The sequence below is a fragment of the Cetorhinus maximus genome, chromosome 30, assembly GCF_964194155.1.
Source record: "Cetorhinus maximus chromosome 30, sCetMax3.hap1.1, whole genome shotgun sequence".
NCBI lineage: Eukaryota > Metazoa > Chordata > Chondrichthyes > Lamniformes > Cetorhinidae > Cetorhinus > Cetorhinus maximus.
In genome coordinates, this window is record NC_135908.1 from 3,166,169 (window position 1) to 3,187,954 (window position 21,786).

The window sequence follows — 21,786 nt, forward strand, 5'->3', positions numbered from 1 at the left end:
AGTGGTTTGCATCAGAGAGCCCTTGATATTCTGTTGTGTATCAAACGCCTTGGGTTAGTGAAAGTGCAGATCTCTATTCAGGCTCTCATTAAGCTATGACACATCTAATATGACCAGATGAATGGAGAACCTAATTTTCACCTGATTTCATTCTAAAAAGATGTCTTGATGTTCATGTTCACAGAATCACAGTGCAGAAGAGGCCCTTTGGCCCATCGAGTCTGCACCGACACGTGAGAAACACCTGACCTACCTACCTACCTAATCCCTTTACCAGCACTTGGCCCATAGCCTTGAATGTTATGACGTGCCAAGTGCTCATCCAGGCACTTTTGAAAAGATGTGAGGCAACCCGCCTCCGCCACCCTCCCAGGCAGTGCATTCCAGACCGTCACCACCCTCTGGGTAAAAAAGTTTTTCCTCACATCCCCCTAAACCTCCTGCCCCTCACCTTGAACTTATGTCCCATCGTGACTGACCCTTCAACTAAGGGGAATAGCTGCTCCCTATCCACCCTGTCCATGCCCCTCATAATCTTGTACACCTCGATCAGGTCGCCCCTCAGTCTTCTCTGCTCCAATGAAAACAACCCAAGTCTATCCAACCTCTCTTCATAACTTAAATGTTTCATCCCAGGCAACATCCTGGTGAATCTCCTCTGCACCCCCTCCAGTGCAATCACATCCTATGTTATTTTTCAATCATTTGCCCTCATGAAAGTTATTATCACATGTGTGCAGCCAAGGTGTGTGTCTCCATAGTTTTTGTTGGGTAATTTACTGGCTCAGCTTCCTTAGTTCGCCCAAATTGGGATGTTTGGGTCAAGCACCCGTGCCTCCAGGCCTTCAATCTGTACGTTAGAACATTATAATTATTATCTCTCCCCGGGGTATGAAAGATTGCAATTAACCTTAATTTCTTCAGTTGCTAATTGTCAGGATTTTTTCAGACATTGGCTGATGTAGCGCAGGCAAGTGTTAAGTGAAGAAGCTAATTTATTGTAGATTCTCGGCCAAATTTACTGAGATTTGCAATTTCAGTGTAGCAACACTATATGCTGGCAGAAATCCTGCTTATGTACTTTCAGATAGAATTGCATAGACGTAACAGTATGAAAACAGCCTGCTTGGCCCAACCAGTCCACTGTTTATCCTCCACATGGGATGTAGTCTGAATTCCATGTGCTTGCCTTGTTCTCACATTCATTTATTCCCTTTCCTTAACTGTCTAACCTATTAAGTGTTGATTTGATTTCACAATCTCCTTTGTAAAAATGTTTTCCTCTCTGTCCTAAATCATAATTTATGAATTTCTGTCTTCTCATTCCAGACCACTGGAAACAGTTTTTCTTCAGTCTTCCCTGTGTCTCCATCACTTCAAAGTTTTAGAGGCCTCTGATAACTCAAATGGTGTTATCAGCTTGCTGATTTAGCATCTTAGTTGACCTGTATTGCTTACAGAGCAGCAAGGCTAAGTGCATTCTTCAGGAGAAACTGCGTTAGAGGGAAGTGGGTAATTTGACCAGGGCGTGTAGATACAATATTGAAGATAGACATTACATCTTTAATTTGCTTCCTGTGTCATAACATGCACCAAGTTCTGTTCACCTATACCCCCAGTGCTCTATGGCTCCCAGTCAAGCAACATCTTGATTTAAAAATTCTCACCCTTGTTTTCAAATCTCTCTAAGGCCTCATCCCTCCCTGTTTCCGTAATCTCCTCCTACCCCACAATCCTCTAAGATAGCTGCACTCATTATTTTGGCCTCTTGAACATCACTGATTTTAATCGCTTCACCATTGCTGGTTGTACCTTCAGTTGCTTGGGCCTTAAGCTCTGGAATGCCCTCCCTACATCTCTCTACTTTTCAACCTTGCTTCCCTCCTTTTAAGACACATCTTAAAACCTACCTCTGGCAAAGTTTTTCATCATCTGATCAAATATCTCCTTATGTGGATCAGTGTCTTATTTTGTTTTTATAATGTTCATGTGAAGCACCTTGGAACATTCTATTATGTTAAAGCTGCTATGTGAACATACGCTGCTATCTAAAATGATTCTGTATAGTAGTTAAGTATCTTGACACTTGGAAGAGACTTGGTTGGCACATAGGTGTTTCCCTACGGTACAGGCTGAGGATCTGGCAGATGGAAAACTGTGATGTTGTAACACCACCACTAGCTGGAGGATGTAACTAAGTGTGACAAGTTTACATAAGCAGTTTCTCTTATAAATGCATACGTCCACGTTTATAATGGAGAAAGTGAACACAAAACTATAAGCAGGAAGTATGTTCTTGTCAACAGGAATAGTATGTTAATATATAGATTTATGGAAATGTGCAGTAAAATGTACATTAGCTAATAAGCTTTTACACTCTGTAATACTCTTAATTCCTGTCAACCTGCCACCACTACCACCAGTGGCTAGGCTCGTAGCCACCAATATTTTACTCAAGTTATGTAACCAAAATTGCTTTCTCCAGGCAAAACTTGAGTTTTGGACGAGCAAAATTTGTAATTGTACTGCAAATAATTTTTTCCCTATAGCTAAAATGATTGTAGTATAAATGTGTTTCTGACTCATTGCACTCCAATCTTCAAGACAGTACTGATGTGACTTAGGGAACGCAAAAGTAAACTGTAAAAAAGTGCAGTGCCAGTAAGGTTCTCGTGCAGATGTTGCCTGATACTCTGACCCTCGATATTTCTTGGTCTGAAATTCTCACAATTCTTCCAAAATGCTTTGCGTGAATTTTGCTAAGTTTGACCAGTGACCTCTCGTGTTTAAATTTGAGTTCCTTGCAGGCGGGCATGTTTTTTTAAAAAAAAGTTGTTCCAGATGTCAAGCTACAGAGTTTTAAAACTTTGTCTGCAATACTATGTTGATGTTTTAACAGCTGTTGAAGTTGGCAGACCAAAATATGGAGGGAAAAATCTCTGCTTGCACCAGCATACCATGCTTGCAAATGTCTTTTTCTGTTTTAGGGCTATATAGTACAGTGGTGCAAAGAAGAATACTTGGATTGAGAGACTGCCAGTAAAGCATGTTAATTTGCTGTTGCAGGTTTATCACAGTGTCTGCACTATTGGGAATTGTACTTAGTGTTGTTTGTTAGATAAACTCATTATTGTTTTATATGGTCTGAGTGCTTTTAACTTTATATTGACCTAATGTTGAAAATGAATCAACCTTGGTGTTGAAGATTGCGAAGTAAAACCATAGTAATTTTTATGAGCATTTATGTCTCTGATTTCAATATGTAAAGTAGTGCCACCTGTCAGTGCTCAGGAACCAAATTTGAAGTTGCTGTTCTGTGCATTTCCACTTTCTTATATTTTTACAGTGCAATTGACATCAAAGACCTCAAAATATTAGACATCCCACATTCGCAGGTGAATATAGGCCTGGCTCAGCCTTCTGTGTTCACATCTACCAGTTTGTCGCACAATGCTTACTCATCTCAGAACTGTGCCGGCAAGGGTGTGAAGAAACCAAACGCTTCAGGAAGCGCTCCGCAAACAATTCCACGGCGTGCGGAACTCAAGGTTCAGGACCTGGTCACATCACCTCAGCAGTATTCTAAAAGTTATGTGGACCGCCACATGGATTCTGCCCTTACTCCATCTAAAGCGTTTCGTCGGAGACATAATTCCTGTAAGTAGGTTGGGGATGGGGTATTTGAGGGTCGCTTTACAATATTGAAAGATTCTCACAATTCACTTTGAATCTTAGACATTGTTGTTTTGGCAAATGTATTTTTCTGAATACAGCTGCCAGAATTATTCATCATTTTTGTTTGATATCCCACTAACTGCATATTTCAATGCACGAGTTCTGTGCTGTTATTCTCATGGTGTATGAAGGCAAAAAAATTTAATTGGTTACGGATTGATGAAAAGATTTCCCCCCCTCAATGGATAATGCAGTGGGATTCCCAGAGAAATTTGATTGCAGGACGGGTGCCACCAGAGCTGTATCAATATCTGCTGAAAAGTAAAATTGAGGGAGCATTCTAGAGATATTGAGAGCTTCATGGGTGTCATTGCACAGTGCATTAACTCTTTAACGATTTGCAGGTCTGAATATTTCAAACAAGGGCAATCATTTCAACTTTATTTGCATCAGACCCATTTCTGAAACAATTCCAATCATAATCTGCAGCAAATTTATTCGGGGTTTAGGCACACCACAATTTCAGTACATTAAATATTTTTTTTAAAGTACATATAAAAAGCGGTGGCTTTTTAAGAGAAATTAGGTATTTTAGGCAAAAAGCGTTCACTCCACCTTCGAGTCCCCATGTGGTGTCTAGTTGGATGTTGCAATAACTACCCTTTAAGCCCTAACTTTTAATTTCATCAGGTAACAAAGCCATGGGTTGCCAAGAGGAATGGTAAACCCACTAAGTCATCAGCCAGTAGGAAAATTGACTTATGTGACCTTTTTTATTTTGTTCCAAGAGTAATTCTTGGATAGATAATTAGTTTATTGAAAAAGCATCTTGGCGGCAAGTGCCCAATTGTGGTGACAATACAAATAAAATAAGTAATCATTCATAAGGATTCACAATTATGAACATTTCAGTGTACAAATAATTACAATATGTTACAAAATGCAGGCCCCCTTAATTTACAAAATAAAAATGAAAGGCTACGGCACTCTTAAATATTGAGATAATAACAGATATGTTATGATGGGTAGTTAGCTCCTTGGCTTTCTTGCAAGCCTCTGCAATCTACTCTTGTCCCATTTTGTTCAAACAGCTTTGAATTATTAATGAAATCAAGATAAAAACATGCTGAATTGCACAATAGGTTCAAAATAATCTCTCAGATCAGTAGAAGGGGGCAGGGAGGACAGATTAACAGGAGAAAAGGAAGACGAATGCTGCCTTTTCTCGACATATGCTGACTGAATTGCTGTGTGTTGTTAATGTTTTCTATTTCTGGCTGAGATCTTGTGAAACGAACGGCACAGTTTTCTAACCTGCAAAATTAAAGCAGTTAATCTTGTGGTTGCGGCAGATAATTAGTATTAATTTCTAATGTATTTTATGGGCCTATGGCATTGGAAGTAACAAACTTGAGGTACTGTGAACTATATCCAAGTGTGAGTTGCACTATCTTGGAGATGTGAGTGACCTGCTGTTGTGGAACGCTAATGCTCTAGGTGGTTTCCTTGGATTTTTTTCTTCCCTTTTTTAACTGAGTATGGTATCTGACCATGGCTGAGATTGGGAAACTCTTTCGAGTTATCAACAGTCACAGATTGCAACTCTTTCGAGTACAATCACAGTTCTTGGTTTCCGGGAGTGGGACATGAACCCACAACCCTCTGATTCAAAGGCAAGGGTGCTATGAACTGAGCCACAGCTGACACCTCCCCTGAGATTGGGAACTAGACACATGTGGACTCGTGGCCTAATTGCACTGTTGATGACTCCTTCAATCACTTTGATGATTGAATGGACTGGTAGGGCAGGAGTGGCCAGGATACATTATTCAGTAGATGCCAGTGTTGGAAGTGTACTGGAGCAGCTTGGCTAGACACCTGACTATTTCTGTAGCACAGACGTTCAACACGATAGCCGGATGTTGTCAGGACCCATAACCTTTGTGTGACTAGTGCAGTCAGTCTTTTTCACTCTATGTGATATCACAAATCGAATTGGCTGAAGCCTCGCAGCTGTGATGATGAAACTTGGTGGACCTTAAACCTCAACAGATGCCTTGCAAAATAATTGTTTTTGTAGTTGCGCTTATTCTGACTACTTTGGATTGTTTACTTTCTTTGTCTGTGCCTTTTGATAGGCCTACACTGCTACTGGATAATTTACAAAAGATCCTTTGATTGGCATTGAATGGTATTTAAAGCCTTTGTGATGCAACCTGTAGTAATGTTTTATAACCGAGATAGCTCTCTGAGGAAAATGCATTTTTTGTTTTAGACTCCTGTTTTTGTTTTGTTTTTGCTTTGTGCCTCTTATTGTGTGCAGAAAAATTGATCTGAGTATAATCGGTGAAATCTAGTTTATCCCCTGGAGAGTCTTGATTGGAAATTATGTTGTGTTTGAAAGTTAAACTTGACTAGGAGATTAGAACAACAAAAGGAAAGTGAACAAAGATAAGTAGAGTTGCAGTTTAGCCATGACTACCAGTTTTATAGCAACAGTTCAACCTTGTAACGTTTTGAATTTCAGATGGAATGTTTTTTTGCCTGACCAAAAAAGAGTCTTATTTGTGCCCCATCTAAAAGCAACATTAGATAGAGAGAATGTCCTTACGTGTGATGGGGGGAGCACTGTTACGTGAGTTTTTTTTCATAACTCCTTCGCCTGTCAATACTTCACTCCCCTTTGCATTGGGTTGTTTGGGATTTGGGCATCCTTCAGCACCTTATTGCCATTCAAGGAAGTCTAGATGGTGAGTCTGCAGCCTACTTGCCCCATGGGCACCAGCCTCTGATTTTACCAATACCCCTGCATGCAATTTCAGTTGGGGTATTTTTGAGGTGGTTTGGTCTGTTTTCCTATCTCTAGTCCTGGACCTGCACTCAAATGTAGTCCCTTGCCCACCATGTCAGAAGAGATTGGCTTGATTGGCACAGGCCAGGTTTGAACCTGCCATTTTAATTCACTGCCTTGCTCTCACACGCAATTTCTATCCTCGGTCTATTGCAGTGTTCGAGTGGAGCTCAACACAAGCTCGAGGAGCAGCATCTCATCTTCTAGTTAGGCGCTTTACAGCCTTCTGGACTCGAGGTTGAGTTCAACAATTTCAGACCATGAACTCTCTCCCCCATTTTCTTATTTTTCATGTTTTTGCTTTCAGGCAGAGCTTTTCATTATTTTGGCATTTACACTCAGCTCACTCTGGACTAGTGTTTTGGCTCTTTACCACGGCCAATACCACTCCCTTTGCCTTCTGTTCCATGACATCTTTTGTCATGTAATCTCTCCCACCCTCTCTCCTATCCCAGACCTTCCCTTTTGTCCTTCCTCCCCCTCCCCTCTCTCGATGTCATATAACCTAACCCATTTCTACACTCCTTCAGTTCTGAGGAGTCATATTTGACTCAAAAGTTTAACTCTGTTTCACTCTCCATAGATGCTTCCAGCTCTGCTGAACATTCCAAGCACTTGGTGTTCTTATTTTATGTTTGAACCTGGGAAGTTGGCCTGTATTCCTCAGCCACTCCGGCTGAACCCATTCAATTGTTGGGGTGCCCAGTTGGATGACTAACTGTATCTTGTGTGTGCAGTTTGGCACTTTGTTGATTGTTTGCCTCAAAACAAATTAAATTATGGTTTTGGCTGAGATCCCTTTTGTGACAGGTTTCCATGTTGCTACTTCTGACTGGCACATCTGATAATCTCCCGTCTGGTTGGGGATATCGTGAACTAAGTTCGATAAACCATTATTTTTGCGGGGAATATTTTCGGACTATGTAATGAGCATGGATATGTTTAAAGGGAAGCTACCATTGAAATGATTAAAGTCCTGTAGTTTCGTATGCCCAGCAGCTTTTCCTTGTTTAGTTGAGAGGGAAATTTGGATGTTTTAGTCGGCAGGACAGAATCAAGCAAATAGGGATTATTTCCTCGATCTGACCATTATAGAATTTTGCAGTGTAAGTGTTGGGGAAACTTGATTAGTGTTTAGCGCTATGAATTCTAAGCTGAGCACAGTTTGTCTGTCTGTTGTTACTTTGTCAGAGTGGGTGAGTCAAGGGCAGGAGGGTTTTCAACATTGCTGTGGGCCTGGAGTCACATGTAGGTCAGACCAGATAAGGATGGCAGATTTCCTTGGGTTTTTGTGGCAATCAATGAGTAATGGTGACCATGGAACCATCATTACTGGTGGTGATAAGGCTGAGACTAGCTTTCAATTCCAGATTTATTAATTGAATTTAAATTTCACCAGCTGCCATGGTGAGATTTGAACCTGTGTCCCTAGGGTATGAGCCTGGGCCTCTGGATTACTAGTACAGTGACATTACCACTATGCCACTGCCTCCCTGATAATGTAACAAATCCTGGAATTCCCTCTCTAACAGCACTGTGGGTGTACCTACACCACAGGGACTGCAGCGGTTCAAGAAGGCAGCTCACCACCACCTTCTCAAGGGCAACCAGGGATGGGCAATAAATGCTGGTCTAGCCACTGACACCTGCATCCCATAAAATGAATTTTAAAAAGTGCTGCACAGGTTGCAACATGTTTAAGGTAACTGCGACGAAAGTTGGTATCTGTTGCTGGTGTGTTGTCCATGGCCAAAGACGATTAAATTTAAAATGCAGTTTGGTAGTCCTGATCTTTATGTGCAGTTATATTTTCTCCCTTCATATATTGCCTCTGAAAAATTATTTTGATAGATGGCTCCACCTTCTAGTTGAGGGTATTTTAATTAAGTCTATTTAAATAGAGAATAATTTCCATTTGCTCAGAACTTTATTACATTTGTTCTCCAAATGCTTTACAGATTGAGTCACAGCACCTGCTCTTAAAAAGACTTTAAGTGGCAGCCATTTTGTGCAGAGGAAGATCCCACAATCAGTTATGAGTGGAGTGGCCCATACACTGTTGGCAAGGCTACCAGGAGAGCTTGCTGCTATTTGCTGAATCATGCTTTAATGTCCACCTGAACTACTCCTATTCTGGGAGGATGAGCCCTTATATCATAGCACTTTTGAACAATGTAACACTCCCTCAGCACTACATGACGTATCGGTGTAGATCCTGTATAGCTAAATCTTGGTGTGGGGCTGAAGCCTGCACCACTGCTTTCTGACATCGAGGCAAATATACAACTAACTGAAGCATGTTAATGCAGGAAATGTTTAATGATAGGCTTACAAAGTTGTTATTTGAGCTATAAAAAACATTCAGCTGGAATGGTTAAAGATTTTGTCCTTTGTCCTTCCAAAATTCAGCTGCGTCAGGGGAGGAAATATTTTCAGCTTTGTATTAGGATGCATAGATATTTATAGACCTATCATTGACAGTAGAAGCAGCTTGAAATGATAAGTTATTGTGCATTGAGAACCTTACTGCACAGCAATGAAGTATATTGATTTGATTGCCCTTTTCCTACTGCCTTATGTCAGTACTGTTATCTGAAAGTTTGTGATTTATTTGTAAAGCTTGCATCCAATTTTGTAGCTATCTCATTTTATCTGAATGACTCAGTACTTCATTATTTGCTTGAACAGTTCCTCTGTTTTGATTGTGCTGATTGAGGGATAAATGTTAGCCAGGGCATAGAGAGAGCTCCCATGGAACAATGTTTGAATAGTGCAAGGGACGTTGGTGAACAAATAGACAGGGTCTCCAGTTAATGTCAAACCTGAAAAGCTGCACTCAAAGAATTCAGCACCCTGGCATTGCTGTGAAGTGTTGGTCTAGACTTGATTATGAGCTCAAGTCTTATAATTGTCAGTTAAGGCAGCAGATGGTTTTATATAACTAATATAGAATATCTTGCCTGTGGTGAGCATTTCTTGCAGTATCATGTTTACTTCCTGTAACACATTTCCAGTCAAGTTTTTCCCACCATATTGTGTTAACTTCTCTATTTAAAAGCTGATTACCCTCTGACCAACATGATTATTGAAACTGGGACCTTTGTATTTATCTGAATATAGTTATTTTTATGTCTTATTTAACAAACCGTGATTTAGTGCTGTAGTGCATGTAGGGATTTCAAAGAAACATAAAGCATCCTCTATCTGTTGGATAATAGCATTGAATGTATTTCCAGTACTTTTTTTATTTCTAACACCATTTTCTGATTGTGGCCATTGTAATCTGGAGTGGAAACATTTTTTTCTTGGCAGTTGGTGCTATCCATTATAAAAAGTGCAATCTGACTGTCATTTGGTAGCTCTCTTCTTTCTGAGTTTGAAGATTAGCAGTTCACTCCAGAGACTTGAGCACAAAATCCAGGTTGACACTTCAGCATGGTGCTGAGTTAGTGTTGCACCGTCAGAATGGCCGTCTTTCAGATGAGACGTTAAACCGAGGGAAATGGCTGATGTAAAGGACCCCACAACAGTATTTTACGATGAACTGGGGCATTCTCCCAGTGTCTTGGGAAATGTTTATTCCTCAACCATCACCTAACAGGGATAATCAAGTCCTTTCTTTCATTGTTGTGTGTGGGACCTTGCTGTGTGAAATTTTGCTTCCCTATTTCCTACACTACAACAGTAAATACACCTCATGAGCTTTGAGACACCCTGAGGTGGTGATCTATACATCTATATGTAAGCTTGCTTTTTTTTAATGTTCTTTAATGGGATGTAGGCACCGCTGGCAAGGCCAGCATTTGTGTGCATTCCTATTTCCCCCTGAGAAGGTGGTGGTGAGCACTTTCTTGAACCACTGCAGCCCATTTGGTGCAGGTAGTCCCTCAGTGCTATTAAATGGAGTTCCAGGATTTTGATCCAGCAATGGTGAAGAACAGCAATTATAGTTCCAAGTCAGGATGGTGTGTGGCTTAGAGGGGAACTTGCACGTGGTGGTGTTTCAGTGCATTTGCTGCCCTTGTCCTTCAAGTTGGTAGAGGTCACAGGTGTGAAAGGTGTTGTTGAAGGAGCCTTGGTGAGTTGCTGCAATGTGTTGTATAAAGTATATAGTGCTGTCACTGCATCAGTGGTGGAGGGAGTAAATGTTTGTGGATGGGTTGCCAATCATGCAGGCTGCTTTGTCCTGGATATTGTCAAACTTCTTGGGTGTTCTTGGCGTCATGCTCATCAAGGCAAATGGAGAATATTCCATCACACTTCTGACCTGGGCCATGTAGACAGGCTTTAGGAAGTCAGGAGGTGAGTTACTTGCCACAGAATTCTGAGCCTCTGACCTGCTCTTATAGCCACAGTATTTAAATAGCTGGTCCAGTTCAGTTTCTGATCATCCGTAACACCCAGGATTTTGGGGGAAAACTGCTACCGTTGAATGTCAAGGTGAGATGGTTAGATTCTCTCTTGTTGGAGTTGGTCATTGGTCACCACTTGTGTGGCATGACCGTTACTTTTTTTTCATTCATTCGTGGGATGTGGGCTTTGCTGGCAAGGCCAGCATTTATTGCCCATCCCTAATTACCCTTGCGAAGGTGGTGGTGAGTTGCTGCCTTGAACTGCTGCAGTCCATGTGGTGTTGGTACACCCACAGTGCTATTAAGGAGAGAGTTCCAGGATTTCGACCCAGTGGCAGTGAAGGAATGGCAATATATTTCCAAGTCTGAATGGTGAGTGACTTGGATGGGAACTTCCAGGTGGTAGTATTCCCATGTGTCTGCTGCCCTTGTCCTTCTAGATGGTAGGTGGTGGTGGTGGAATTGGAAGGTGCTTTCTGAGGAGCAGGCTGTTGTTTGACTAGTCTGTGAGACAACTCTCCTAATTTTTGGCACCCAGATGTTACTAAGGAGGACTTTGCAGGGCCGTTGTTGTTTCTGGTGCCTAGGTCAATGCCGGGTGGTGCATCCAGTTTCATTCCTTTTCTGAGGCTTTGAAGCGGTTTGATTGCTAGGCCATTTCAGAGGGTTGTGGGCCTGGAGTCCAGACCAGACCATTTCTAAAGGGACATTAGTGAACCAGATGGGTTTTACAACAATTGACAATGGCCATCATTAGACTTTTACTGAAACCATCTGCTGTGGCGGGATTTGAACCCGGGTCTGCAGAGCATTACCCTGAGTCTCTGGATTACTAGTCCAGCGACAATACCACTACGTCATCACCATTGCCTCCCCCTTGCCACTTATCAGACCAAGCCTAAATATTGTTCAGGTGTTGCTGCATACAGGCAAGGACTGCTTCAGTATCTGTGGAGTTGTGAATGATACTGAACATGGATTGGTATACTATAACTGCTGTGACTCATTGTACACCAAAAGACAATTACAATAATAGAGTAAACATAATAAAATGTCATTGTGGTAGAGATCAAGACAGATTAAATTTAACCATTAATGCTTTATGAAATTCAGTTGATGCATTGTTTCCTAAAAAGCATACAAGGTATGTTTAAATTAAAATATGGTGTTGCTGAAATGCCTCGATTTTCCTTTAATTTCAAATTGCACAGGTCATTTAAAAATGGCTTGCTCTCAAAATGCCATCAGTCTCGACCAAACCAAAATAAATATACAAACCACAGGCATGATAGTATCGGTAGAGTATTTATAACCCTTTGGAAATTCAAGTTCATTTAATCTTAAAGCCAGTTTGCACATACTGCATGAACTGTTGATGAAATTCACTAAGTGAATCTAATTTTGTCTTTGTGTCTTCTCACCTGAAGTTATTGAATGAATTTGGTTGATTTTAATCTGCCATTTTCCATGTGAGTGAAGACTTAGCTGTTGCCTTCAATTGACGCATTGTTAGAAGTTGAAGAAAACTGGACCATGCATGCAGATGTAATTCAGCTCTCGTTTCAAATTTGTACAAATTTTTCTTAACTTTTTTAAAATTCCTGTGTCCACATTTCTAATTGAAATTGTTTATGTAAACTTGTCACTGTAGTTGTACCCTTTTTCTCACTCCCAATGGAAGTACTTCAGCGACACCATTGGCAGGATGGTGAAATTACAGTTTGACAAGTTGGGCAATTTCTATTAGAAAATGTGGGCATAAAAATTTACACTGGGGACAAAAAGGTGACGGGTAGTCCATGTGGATAAGAGATTTTTAATATGATTGGATATACTGCACAGGATATCTGGTCGAGGACTTGTTGGGAGCAAAATTCCCAAAGGGTGGAAATAGCCTGCAGACATTATTTTACTCCATTCCATTTTGTACTTCCTTTTGCTTTGTTGAAAGACTTATGTTAGCATTATCGTTGGAATCGGAAATCAGAGGAACACTGATAGGTGTCAGTGTAGTATTTTTGCCTAGTTAATGGATTAAATATATAGAATGAAATGTGTTCAGTCCTTGAGTGTGTTAAATTGCTGAGCAGTAGATATATTTTGTGAATCAATATTTTATAATGGCCATGATGATGAATGGCCCACATGGTACATCTTGCTGTGTTGTGGATTTTTTAAAAAATCCATAAGTTTTTGAAAAGCACTAAATGCAGTGAAGAAATTGATTTTTTTCCCTTGCTGTTCTTGGAATAAGTTTTAACAACCCAGCTAATAATGGATAAAATGCCATTGATATTTATAGATTGAAAACTACTGTTTATTAGAATTAAATGCCATTCATACAACATTTAGTATAAGGGAGCTAAAAAAACTAAGGTTCCAAACATGAGATTCTAGTCATGCCTGTGCCTTGATAAAAATCAACTCATACTTTACAAACTTAGTTATCGTCTAGAAACGGGATTGAATTTATTCTTTTCCCCAAAAGGTTCACATTTATAGACCCTATTTTGACTTTTAATTCTGCTCATTTCCTCTTATCCATTTCCTCCATTCCTTTTTTCCTGTCAATTTATCTTTGTGGAACAGTGAGGGCTTGTTTTAGACTGGCATTGGTGCAGTTTCGACTCTGAGTTAGGCTTCACCTGTTTACACTCCTAAATTTGGCTCCCTTTTCCTGGCAGCAGAAATGAAGTTGTAGGGCCTACAGTTCTGAGTTAAGATGGTCAGACTTAGTGGTGCAAATGCTGGGATTGACCTCATGGGCTACTCTTGGAATATAAACTGAACAAACTCCCCCCTGAATTACAGCAGGACACATCTTTCCACCTTAACAAGCTGCTTTTTGGATAGCTATATAGGGTGTTCATTTGGGGCATAATTGGGGAAATTGCGTTAATTAGATTGCTGTCAAAAATTTCCACAAAAATCAACCTGCATGGCACAAATGTGATTTCTTCATGAGCCAGTGTGACAGAACTTAACTGTTTCTTTTCTTCTTTCCATTCGAAGGCCTTCCTTGATGTATTTAAGAATGATATCTGGATGTAGTTTTATGAATATAGCTTAAAATTGGTCTATCAGCATTTTTAATGAGGTTTTCCAGTCCACTATCTGTAAGTAACAAGATTTAAGATAGCCAAAAATGACTTAAGAATACTGAACCATTTAATTGTTTCAGTGGTGTACACTAGTCAGTTTCTTACTAAATTCAATATTTGATATGATAGTATCTTATCAGTCTTTGAGCACAAATGCCTAAGAAATCAGGGGGCATGGCCAATTTTGTGCCAAGGAGCCTGAATTGAATGAATTGAAACTTGAAGCAGACATGAAACTTGGATTTTTTGCGATCGTTCGCAGATTAAGTGAGGGAGGTCACTAAGAATAGGAGCCTATGTGATGCACATTGCAGTCTCTCTGTGATGAAATCAGAGAGGAAGAGATTGTATGGTGGTATATTTAGAGCTCAGGAGGAATAAGAAAGTTCAGAAAAAGAATGAATGACTAGTAGCCTTGATAAAAGTTGAGACAAGAAAGGTTGCGACAGGTTGGAGGCCAGATTCAAACTTAAAATCCTAACTACTGTAGAGTATCTGTGCCATGGCTAAAGGTAATCTTTTAGATTTGTTTCACACAATAGAGCTTTTCCGAGAGACAAAATCAGAATAAAAGGTTGCTAAACAAGAGTTTTTGTTGAATGAAGAAATAATCTTCAATTACTTTGGTTTCAAAGGTAACTTTTAACCTTCAGAGTTTGTCACTAATTTCCTTAGCATCTGAGGATTTTGTTGTGCATCTATTCTTCTTTTTCACATGAATACCTGTTGTTCAATTTGGCATTAAATAATCAATAATCAAAAATGCTGCTTTGGAAATAAACTACTAATTTATAAAATGCAAATGAGTGCAGAATAGGTGTGAAGATGCGTATGTTTAATGGTTGATGGAGCATCAGACCCTCCCCTCCCATTCACGAAAATCAAACTGATTAACCCTTGAGTGTTGTAGTTTTGGATGTATGGAAATTTTTTTGGGCGTAAATGGTGTTATTATTATTGAAATTGAATTAAATCATTTTTTGCTTATGTTTGATTCTCTTACTGAGGAGCCTGAAATGTTTGCTGCATGGCCAAATGTAATTAGTTAGGACTGAGGATTTGGAATTTTTTTGGTTTTGGACAATCAGTGTCACAAACAAGCAATCCCAGATCAGGTTAATCATAGTTAAGTAGCAAATTAAAATCCTCCTTTTTTTGCCCCACAAATTTGCTTCAGCCTTGACATCAGAAGAGTGCTCCCCTGCTTTAACAATGTTGCAGTTTTCCATTTCTCAGTTCGGTCATCTGCTGGATTCTCTCTTATGCCGTTGTCAGCTTAGTGCAAGATTAAAGGCAGCATTGTGTCGTATGACTATGTGCATGCTCACAGGAGTAAAACTTAGAACTGTCCAAAATGGTTTCGAGAAGACTTTGTACAATTACTCTGATCTGGATTTGTGACTTGTGACCCAGGGGTGAAGGGTTAGTATCTAATCTACTCCCAACATCCAACCCTCCACTATTATCCATCGAAACTTATGTCCAAATAACTTGTTAAATTCTGGCGTGCGTGTTCTATCTGCTCGCAGTAATTTAACCTGATAATGTAGCTTCTGTTAACAGCGTTAATTGTTTTATTTTAAAAGCTCCACTTTAATCTCTGCTCATTTCGTGCAGTGCAGGAAATCACAATAGGATCACAAGTTCAGTGGGTCCTGACAATCTAATCTTATCAGACTTGGTTTATACCACAGCCACTGATGATTACCTTTTGACCCTTCTATTGAGAAACTGTTTAAAACACCTGCATTATAAAAACTGGGATGAATAACGTTTGCACAGCAAAATAACTAATACCACACCACATTCTGTATGGTCTATAATATGAGGAAGAGGAAAGGAAATTGGAAAGAAGAGGATGGGTGTCTACTTTGGCAAGTAATAGCATGTAATGAATGCTTTGGTAATGCTGACTGTTTTGTGCAATTGTGGAATGACCTCTTTCATCATACAAGACACTCAAAGTGCAATAAAATGCTGCTGATGTAGAAATGAGAAGTTAGCACCTAAAAGTTTTACTGTGTGGGTACAGCAGGCTGCATTTTAAGCTTTGCTTTGAAGTTTAGGGGATTAAAAACTTCACCTCTGTTCCTTTAGGGATTATTTATTTAGATTTGTGATATTAATCTAGGATTTTATTTAACATTTAAAGAGGGTAAAATGTTCTGTTCCAGCTATTTTCTTTACATTTTTACACTTTTTACAACAGCTTGCAACTATATAGTATCTATGACATAGAGCGGTGTCTTGAGGTTCTTTGGAGACGTTATCAAATAGAAATGAGAGACAGAAAAGGAGATTTTAGGAAGCGCGACCAAAAATTTGGCCAAAGAGGTGCATTTTACATAAGGCCTTAAATGAGAAGTGGGAGGTGGAAAACACATGGAGGGAATCTGAATGTGGAGCCCAGAAGGTGGTGGTGGTGTGGGTTTGGTGGGGGGAGGTGGGAGGCGCGTGGGGTTGCAGTTGGGGAGGGGATGGTGGTATGAGGCACAATCTGTAGAGATTGGGAGGAATAAGGTACTGAGACCCCCAGAGGAAGATCAAGGTATGTCGACAGGGACAAGAGCAATTGGTGAGTAAGATTTGGTGTAGATTAGGCTATCGGCGGCAGAGCTTTGAATATAACAGAAAATAACATTGCAGGTGCTGGAAATTTGGGGGAAGAAATGCACAAAATGCTGGATAAACTTAGTAATTCAAACTACATGCTTAAAGAAAGGAAACTGTTAATATTTTAGGCACAGCCCTTGATGGAATAAAATTTTCAAGCATTTTCAGCGTTTTGGCTGAGGGTGGAGGGTGGCAGGCTGATCAGGAGAAAATTGGAATAGTTAATTCTTGATATGGTAAGGGTGTGGATGAAGGTTTGAACAAGATTGCGAACAATCTGGTTTAGCCTTAGATACATTGGTGGGAGGCAGTGGAATCTGAGGCAGGGGCTGAAGACAATGACTCCAGTTTTCCCAATGTTTAACAAGAAATTGCGGCTTATCTATGACTGGATAATAGGCAAGTAGTCTGACAACACAGGCAGTGGAGAGATAGAGCTGGGAGATGTCAAGGTGTACACCTGCAAATGATGTTATGAAAGGACAGAAGGTAGTTGAGAAAGAGGAAAGGGGCAGGGATATATCTTTGGACATCGGAGGATAAGGTTTGAGAGTGGGGGGAGATACTATTGCTAGAAATGCTAACCTCAAGGAAGGACAGTGCCACTCATTCAGTCCATTAATGGAGGAAAAGCATTAGAGGAGAATGGTGCAGCCAGTGGTGTACAAGGCTGAAATGAGGTGTTGTAGTGTGAGCATAATGCCCCATGGCCACAGAGGATGTTATTTGCGACTTTTGTTAGGGCTATTTGTTGTGGCAGCAATGAAAACTTGATTGAAGAGATTCAAGCATGTGATTGTGTGAAAGTTGCATTTTAGCTAAATTTAAAAACTCATTGATGGGATGTGTGCATCGTGGGCTAGGCCAGCATTTATTGCCCATCCCTTATTGCCCTTGAGAAGGTAGCGGTGAGCTGCCTTTTTGAACCGCAGCAGTCCATGTGGTGTAGGAACACTCAAGTGCTGTTAGGGAGGGAGTTCTAGGATTTTGACCCAGCGACAGTGAAGGAACGGCGATATATTTCCAAGTCAGGATGGTGTTGTGGCTTGAAGGGGAACTTGCAGGTGGTGCTGGTCCCATGCCCTTCCGCTGCCCTTGTCCTTCTAGGTGGTAGAGGCTGTGCTTGCAAGATGCTGACAACTTTTGTCAGTGTTGGTTTGGTCACTGTGAGATTTCAATGCACAAAATAATTAGTTTATTTACTGGGTTTATGAATGTTGTTAAAACTATTTTTTTGCTAATGATTAAAGCAGTTATTCCCATAGCAAATGAAAACCATGTTGGCCATAGACGGTCAAATAATGGAAGTCTATCAGAAGCCAGTTTGTACTGCATCTGGAGCAGTTGAATTGTCTTTCAGAAACTTTAATTAGGCTTTCCCTGGTGGTGTAATCAGAGATAATAAACAGTGAGGTATGAGTAGTTAGCCATACAAACTGGTTTGATCTCCTGCCGATGCTGAGCTAACTCACCCATGTCAAAAATGCTCAGGCATGCTAGTGAGCACAAATTTGACCCCACTGTCCAAGCTTTTTAATGAAGAAAGATATCCTGGGTAAGTTATTGCAGGGTTGCTGATACCATTGGAACCGGACCCTGGCATGAATCATTGTGTTCAGGACTGAAGTGAGAGGTGCAGTTAAGCTGTTGGTATGCTGAATTTGCTCTCAGTTCCATTGGGAAGTGCATTTTTGAGCTACATTAGGGTAACTGCTCATGCATTAACTTGGATCGTCCACTACAGAACTGCACTTCATAAAACAAAAGCAAAATATTGCACATGTTGGAAATCTGAAATAAAACCGAAAATGCTGGGAATACTTGGGTCAGGCAGCATCTGTGGAGAGGGAAGCAGTTAACATTTCAGGTCAAGGATCTTTCTTCAGGCCTGAAGAGAGATAGACGTAATAGATTTTAAGCAAGACTGGTTCAGACTGACTCGACTGATTCCTGGGATGAAGGCTTTGTCTTACGAGGAAAGGTTAGATAGCTTGGGCCTGTATACATTGGACTTCAGAAGAATGAGAGGTGATGTTATTGAAACATATAGGATCCTTAGGGGATTTGACAGGGTGGATGCTGAAAGGATGTTTTCCCTTGTGGGAGAGGCTAGGGGGCACAGTTTAAAAATAAGGAGTCTCCCATTTTGGACGGAGATGAGAAATGTTTTCTCTGACGGTCGTTAGTTTTTGAAACTCTCTTCCCCAGAGAGTGGTGGAGGCAGGGTGAAAATATTCATTGTATATTTTTAAGGCTGAGTTAGATCCTGGACTGACAAAGGAGTCAAAGGGTATAGGGAGTAGATAGAAAAATAGAGGCCACAATCAGATCAACCATGATCTTATCAAATGGTGGACCAGGCCCGAGGGGCTGAATGGCTTACTTGTGCTCCTAATTCGTTGTTTGTACGTATGTAAGTGAAAAGGAAGGGGGTAGTGCAAAAACAAAAGGGGAGGGTCTGTCATAGGGTGGAGCATTTTCTGTTTTTATTTAGACTTAATGGACTTAATGAACCAGGACCCCTAGGTTTTTCAACATCTCGAGGCCAACTCCTGCAGCAAGACTATCCAGCCTTTGGAGATACCTAAATATAATTATTTTTAAAATATGCTTCATAAACACAGTGGTTTTGTTGAGAAAAATTGGGTGTTCTGTACTTCTTAAAGCCAGTTTACTGTGTGATTAGCCACTGAGTCTGTTCTTCACAGTGATAGCTGCGACTTAATGTGTAGCTATCTCATCTGATTTCTCTCTGATCCAGGTGTAACAGCTGTGTTAAATGGCATGTAACCTGTTGAACCAATACTAAAACCCGTTCTTCGTCCAACACAAGTCTTTTAAGCCCCATTGATCTGTAGCTCACTAATTTGTCATATTTGTCACGCCTTGTACATGTAACCAACTAAAACTGGACTTGAGTTTCGACTTGATCAAGTCAGTTGATTATTAGAACCTGAGGGGTCTTGACAGGGTCGATGTGAAGAGGATGTCATGCTAACTGGCCTGAAGTTAGCTGTTTTTTGTCTCCCCTTTTTGAATAAGGTTGTTACATTGGCAGTTTTCCAATCTTCTGGGACTTTGCCAGAATCTAAGGATTCTTGGAAGATTACGACCAGTGCACCCACTATCTGTGTAGCTACTTCCTTTAATATCCTAGGATGCAACCCATCAGGTCCAGGGGACTTATTGGCCTTTCACCCCATTAGTTCCCCTAGTACTTTTTCTCTGGTGATAGTTATTGTATTTATTTCCTCATCCCCTTTTGCCCGTTGGATATTTAGTATTTTTGGAATGCCATTAGTGCCTTCTACCATGAAGACTGATGCAAAGTATTTATTCAACTCCTCTGCCATTCCCTGTTCCCCATTATTATTTCTCCAGCCTCGTTCTCTAAGAGGCTGATGTTCACTTTGGTCTCTCTCTTCCTTTTTATATATTTAAAGAAGCTCTTGCTGTCCCTTTTTATATTACTTGCTAGTTTAACCTCAAAGTTTATTTTCTCCCTCTTTATTATTTTTTTGGTCATTTTTGTTGGTTTTTAAAACTTTCCCAATTTTCTGGCTTACCACTAATCTTTGCCACATTGTATGTTTTTTCTTTCAATTTGATACTATCCTTAACTTCCTTGGTTAACTATGGTTGGTTTATCTCCTTCCTATACATATATATATATATATATATATATATATATATCCGCTGGGATATATCTTTGTTGTGAGTCATGAACTATTTTCTTAAACGTCTGCCATTGTTCATCAACTGTCTTTTCTGCTAAACTCCTTTCCCAGTCCACGCCTGCCAACTCTGCCCTCATTCCTTTGTAATTACCCTTATTTAAGTTTAGCACAGTTGTTTCCAACCCAAGTTTCTCACTCTCAAACTGAATGCTAAATTCTACCATGTTATGGTCACTGTTTCCTAGGGGATCTTTTACTCTGAGATCATTTATTAAACCTACTTCATTACACATTACCAGATCCAAAATAGCCTGATCCCTGGTTGGATGTTCTAGGAAACTGTCCCGAACACACGCTATGAATTCTTGCTCGTGGTTACCTCTGCCAATTTGACTTTCCCAATCTGCATGAAGATTAAAGTCACCCATGATTAATGTACTGCCTTTTTTACATGCCCTCATTATCTCCTGATTTATTCTCTGTCTTACAGCATAGCTATTGTTAGGGGGACGATAGACTACTCCCACTAGTGTACTCTTCGCCTTGTTATTTCTTAATGTCCACCCATATGGATTCTACGTCTTCCGATCCAAGATCATTTCTTGCTATTGTACTTATTCCATCTCATAGTAACAAAGCTACCCCACCACCCTTTCCTTCCTGCCTGTCCTTCCTAATACTACGTGCATTAAGTAAAGAGACATTCATTTTGCCTTTTTACTGTGTTTTTCCCCCTTTGATCCTATTTGCTGCTTTTTTAAAAAAAAAATGTTTGTACACTGTCTCTTCCTGTCACACTTTGGGTATCATTACCTAAATAGCTACCCTGCAATGCTGCCTTATCCTTTTGCTTTGTAAGCATACATATCCCCTCTCCAGAACCCCCCTGCCTCCCCTCTCTATTTAGTTTAAAGCCTACTCTATAGCCCTAGTTATTCGTTTCTCCAGGTCCCAGCATGGTTCAAGTGAAGCCCGTCCCACCGGAACAGCTCCCTTCTATCCCAGTACTGGTGCCAGTGCCCATGAACTGAAACCCATTCCTCCCACACCAATGTTTAAGCCATGCATTTAACTCCTTGACATTATTTACCACATGCCTGTTTGTCCATGTCTCAGGTAGTAATCCTGAGATTAATACCTTGGAGGTTCTGCTTTTTAATTTAGTAACTATTCATGTTCTTTCAGCAGAACCTCCTTTTTAGACCTATCAATGTCGTTGATACCAATGTGGAGGCTGGATCCCTCCCCTCCCACTCCAAGTTCCTCTCCAGCCCTGGGGAGATGTCCTTAACCCTGGCACCAGGCAGGCAACACAGCTTTTGGGACTCACGCTTATGGCTGCAGAGAACAGTATCTATCCTTCTAATTATACTGTCCACTACCACTACTACGTTCTTATTTCTTCCCCTCCACTTGAATGGCTCCCTGTATCACGGTACCTTGATCAGTTTGCTCATCCTCCCTGCAGTTCACACTCTCGTCCACACAGCTTGAAAGAACCGTATAACTTTTGGACA

At 40.5% G+C, this 21,786-nt stretch overlaps 1 protein-coding gene across 2 annotated transcripts in view; it reads left to right on the forward strand.

Moving 5' to 3' along the window:
- Positions 1–21,786, forward strand: part of edc3 (enhancer of mRNA decapping 3 homolog (S. cerevisiae)) — an 86,456-nt gene that overhangs the window by 4,369 nt on the left and 60,301 nt on the right. For both annotated transcript variants that reach the window (XM_078532270.1, XM_078532271.1), the window contains exon 3: positions 3,347–3,657. In XM_078532270.1, the coding sequence (XP_078388396.1) occupies positions 3,347–3,657 (311 nt within the window). The remainder of the gene's footprint in view (positions 1–3,346; positions 3,658–21,786) is intronic.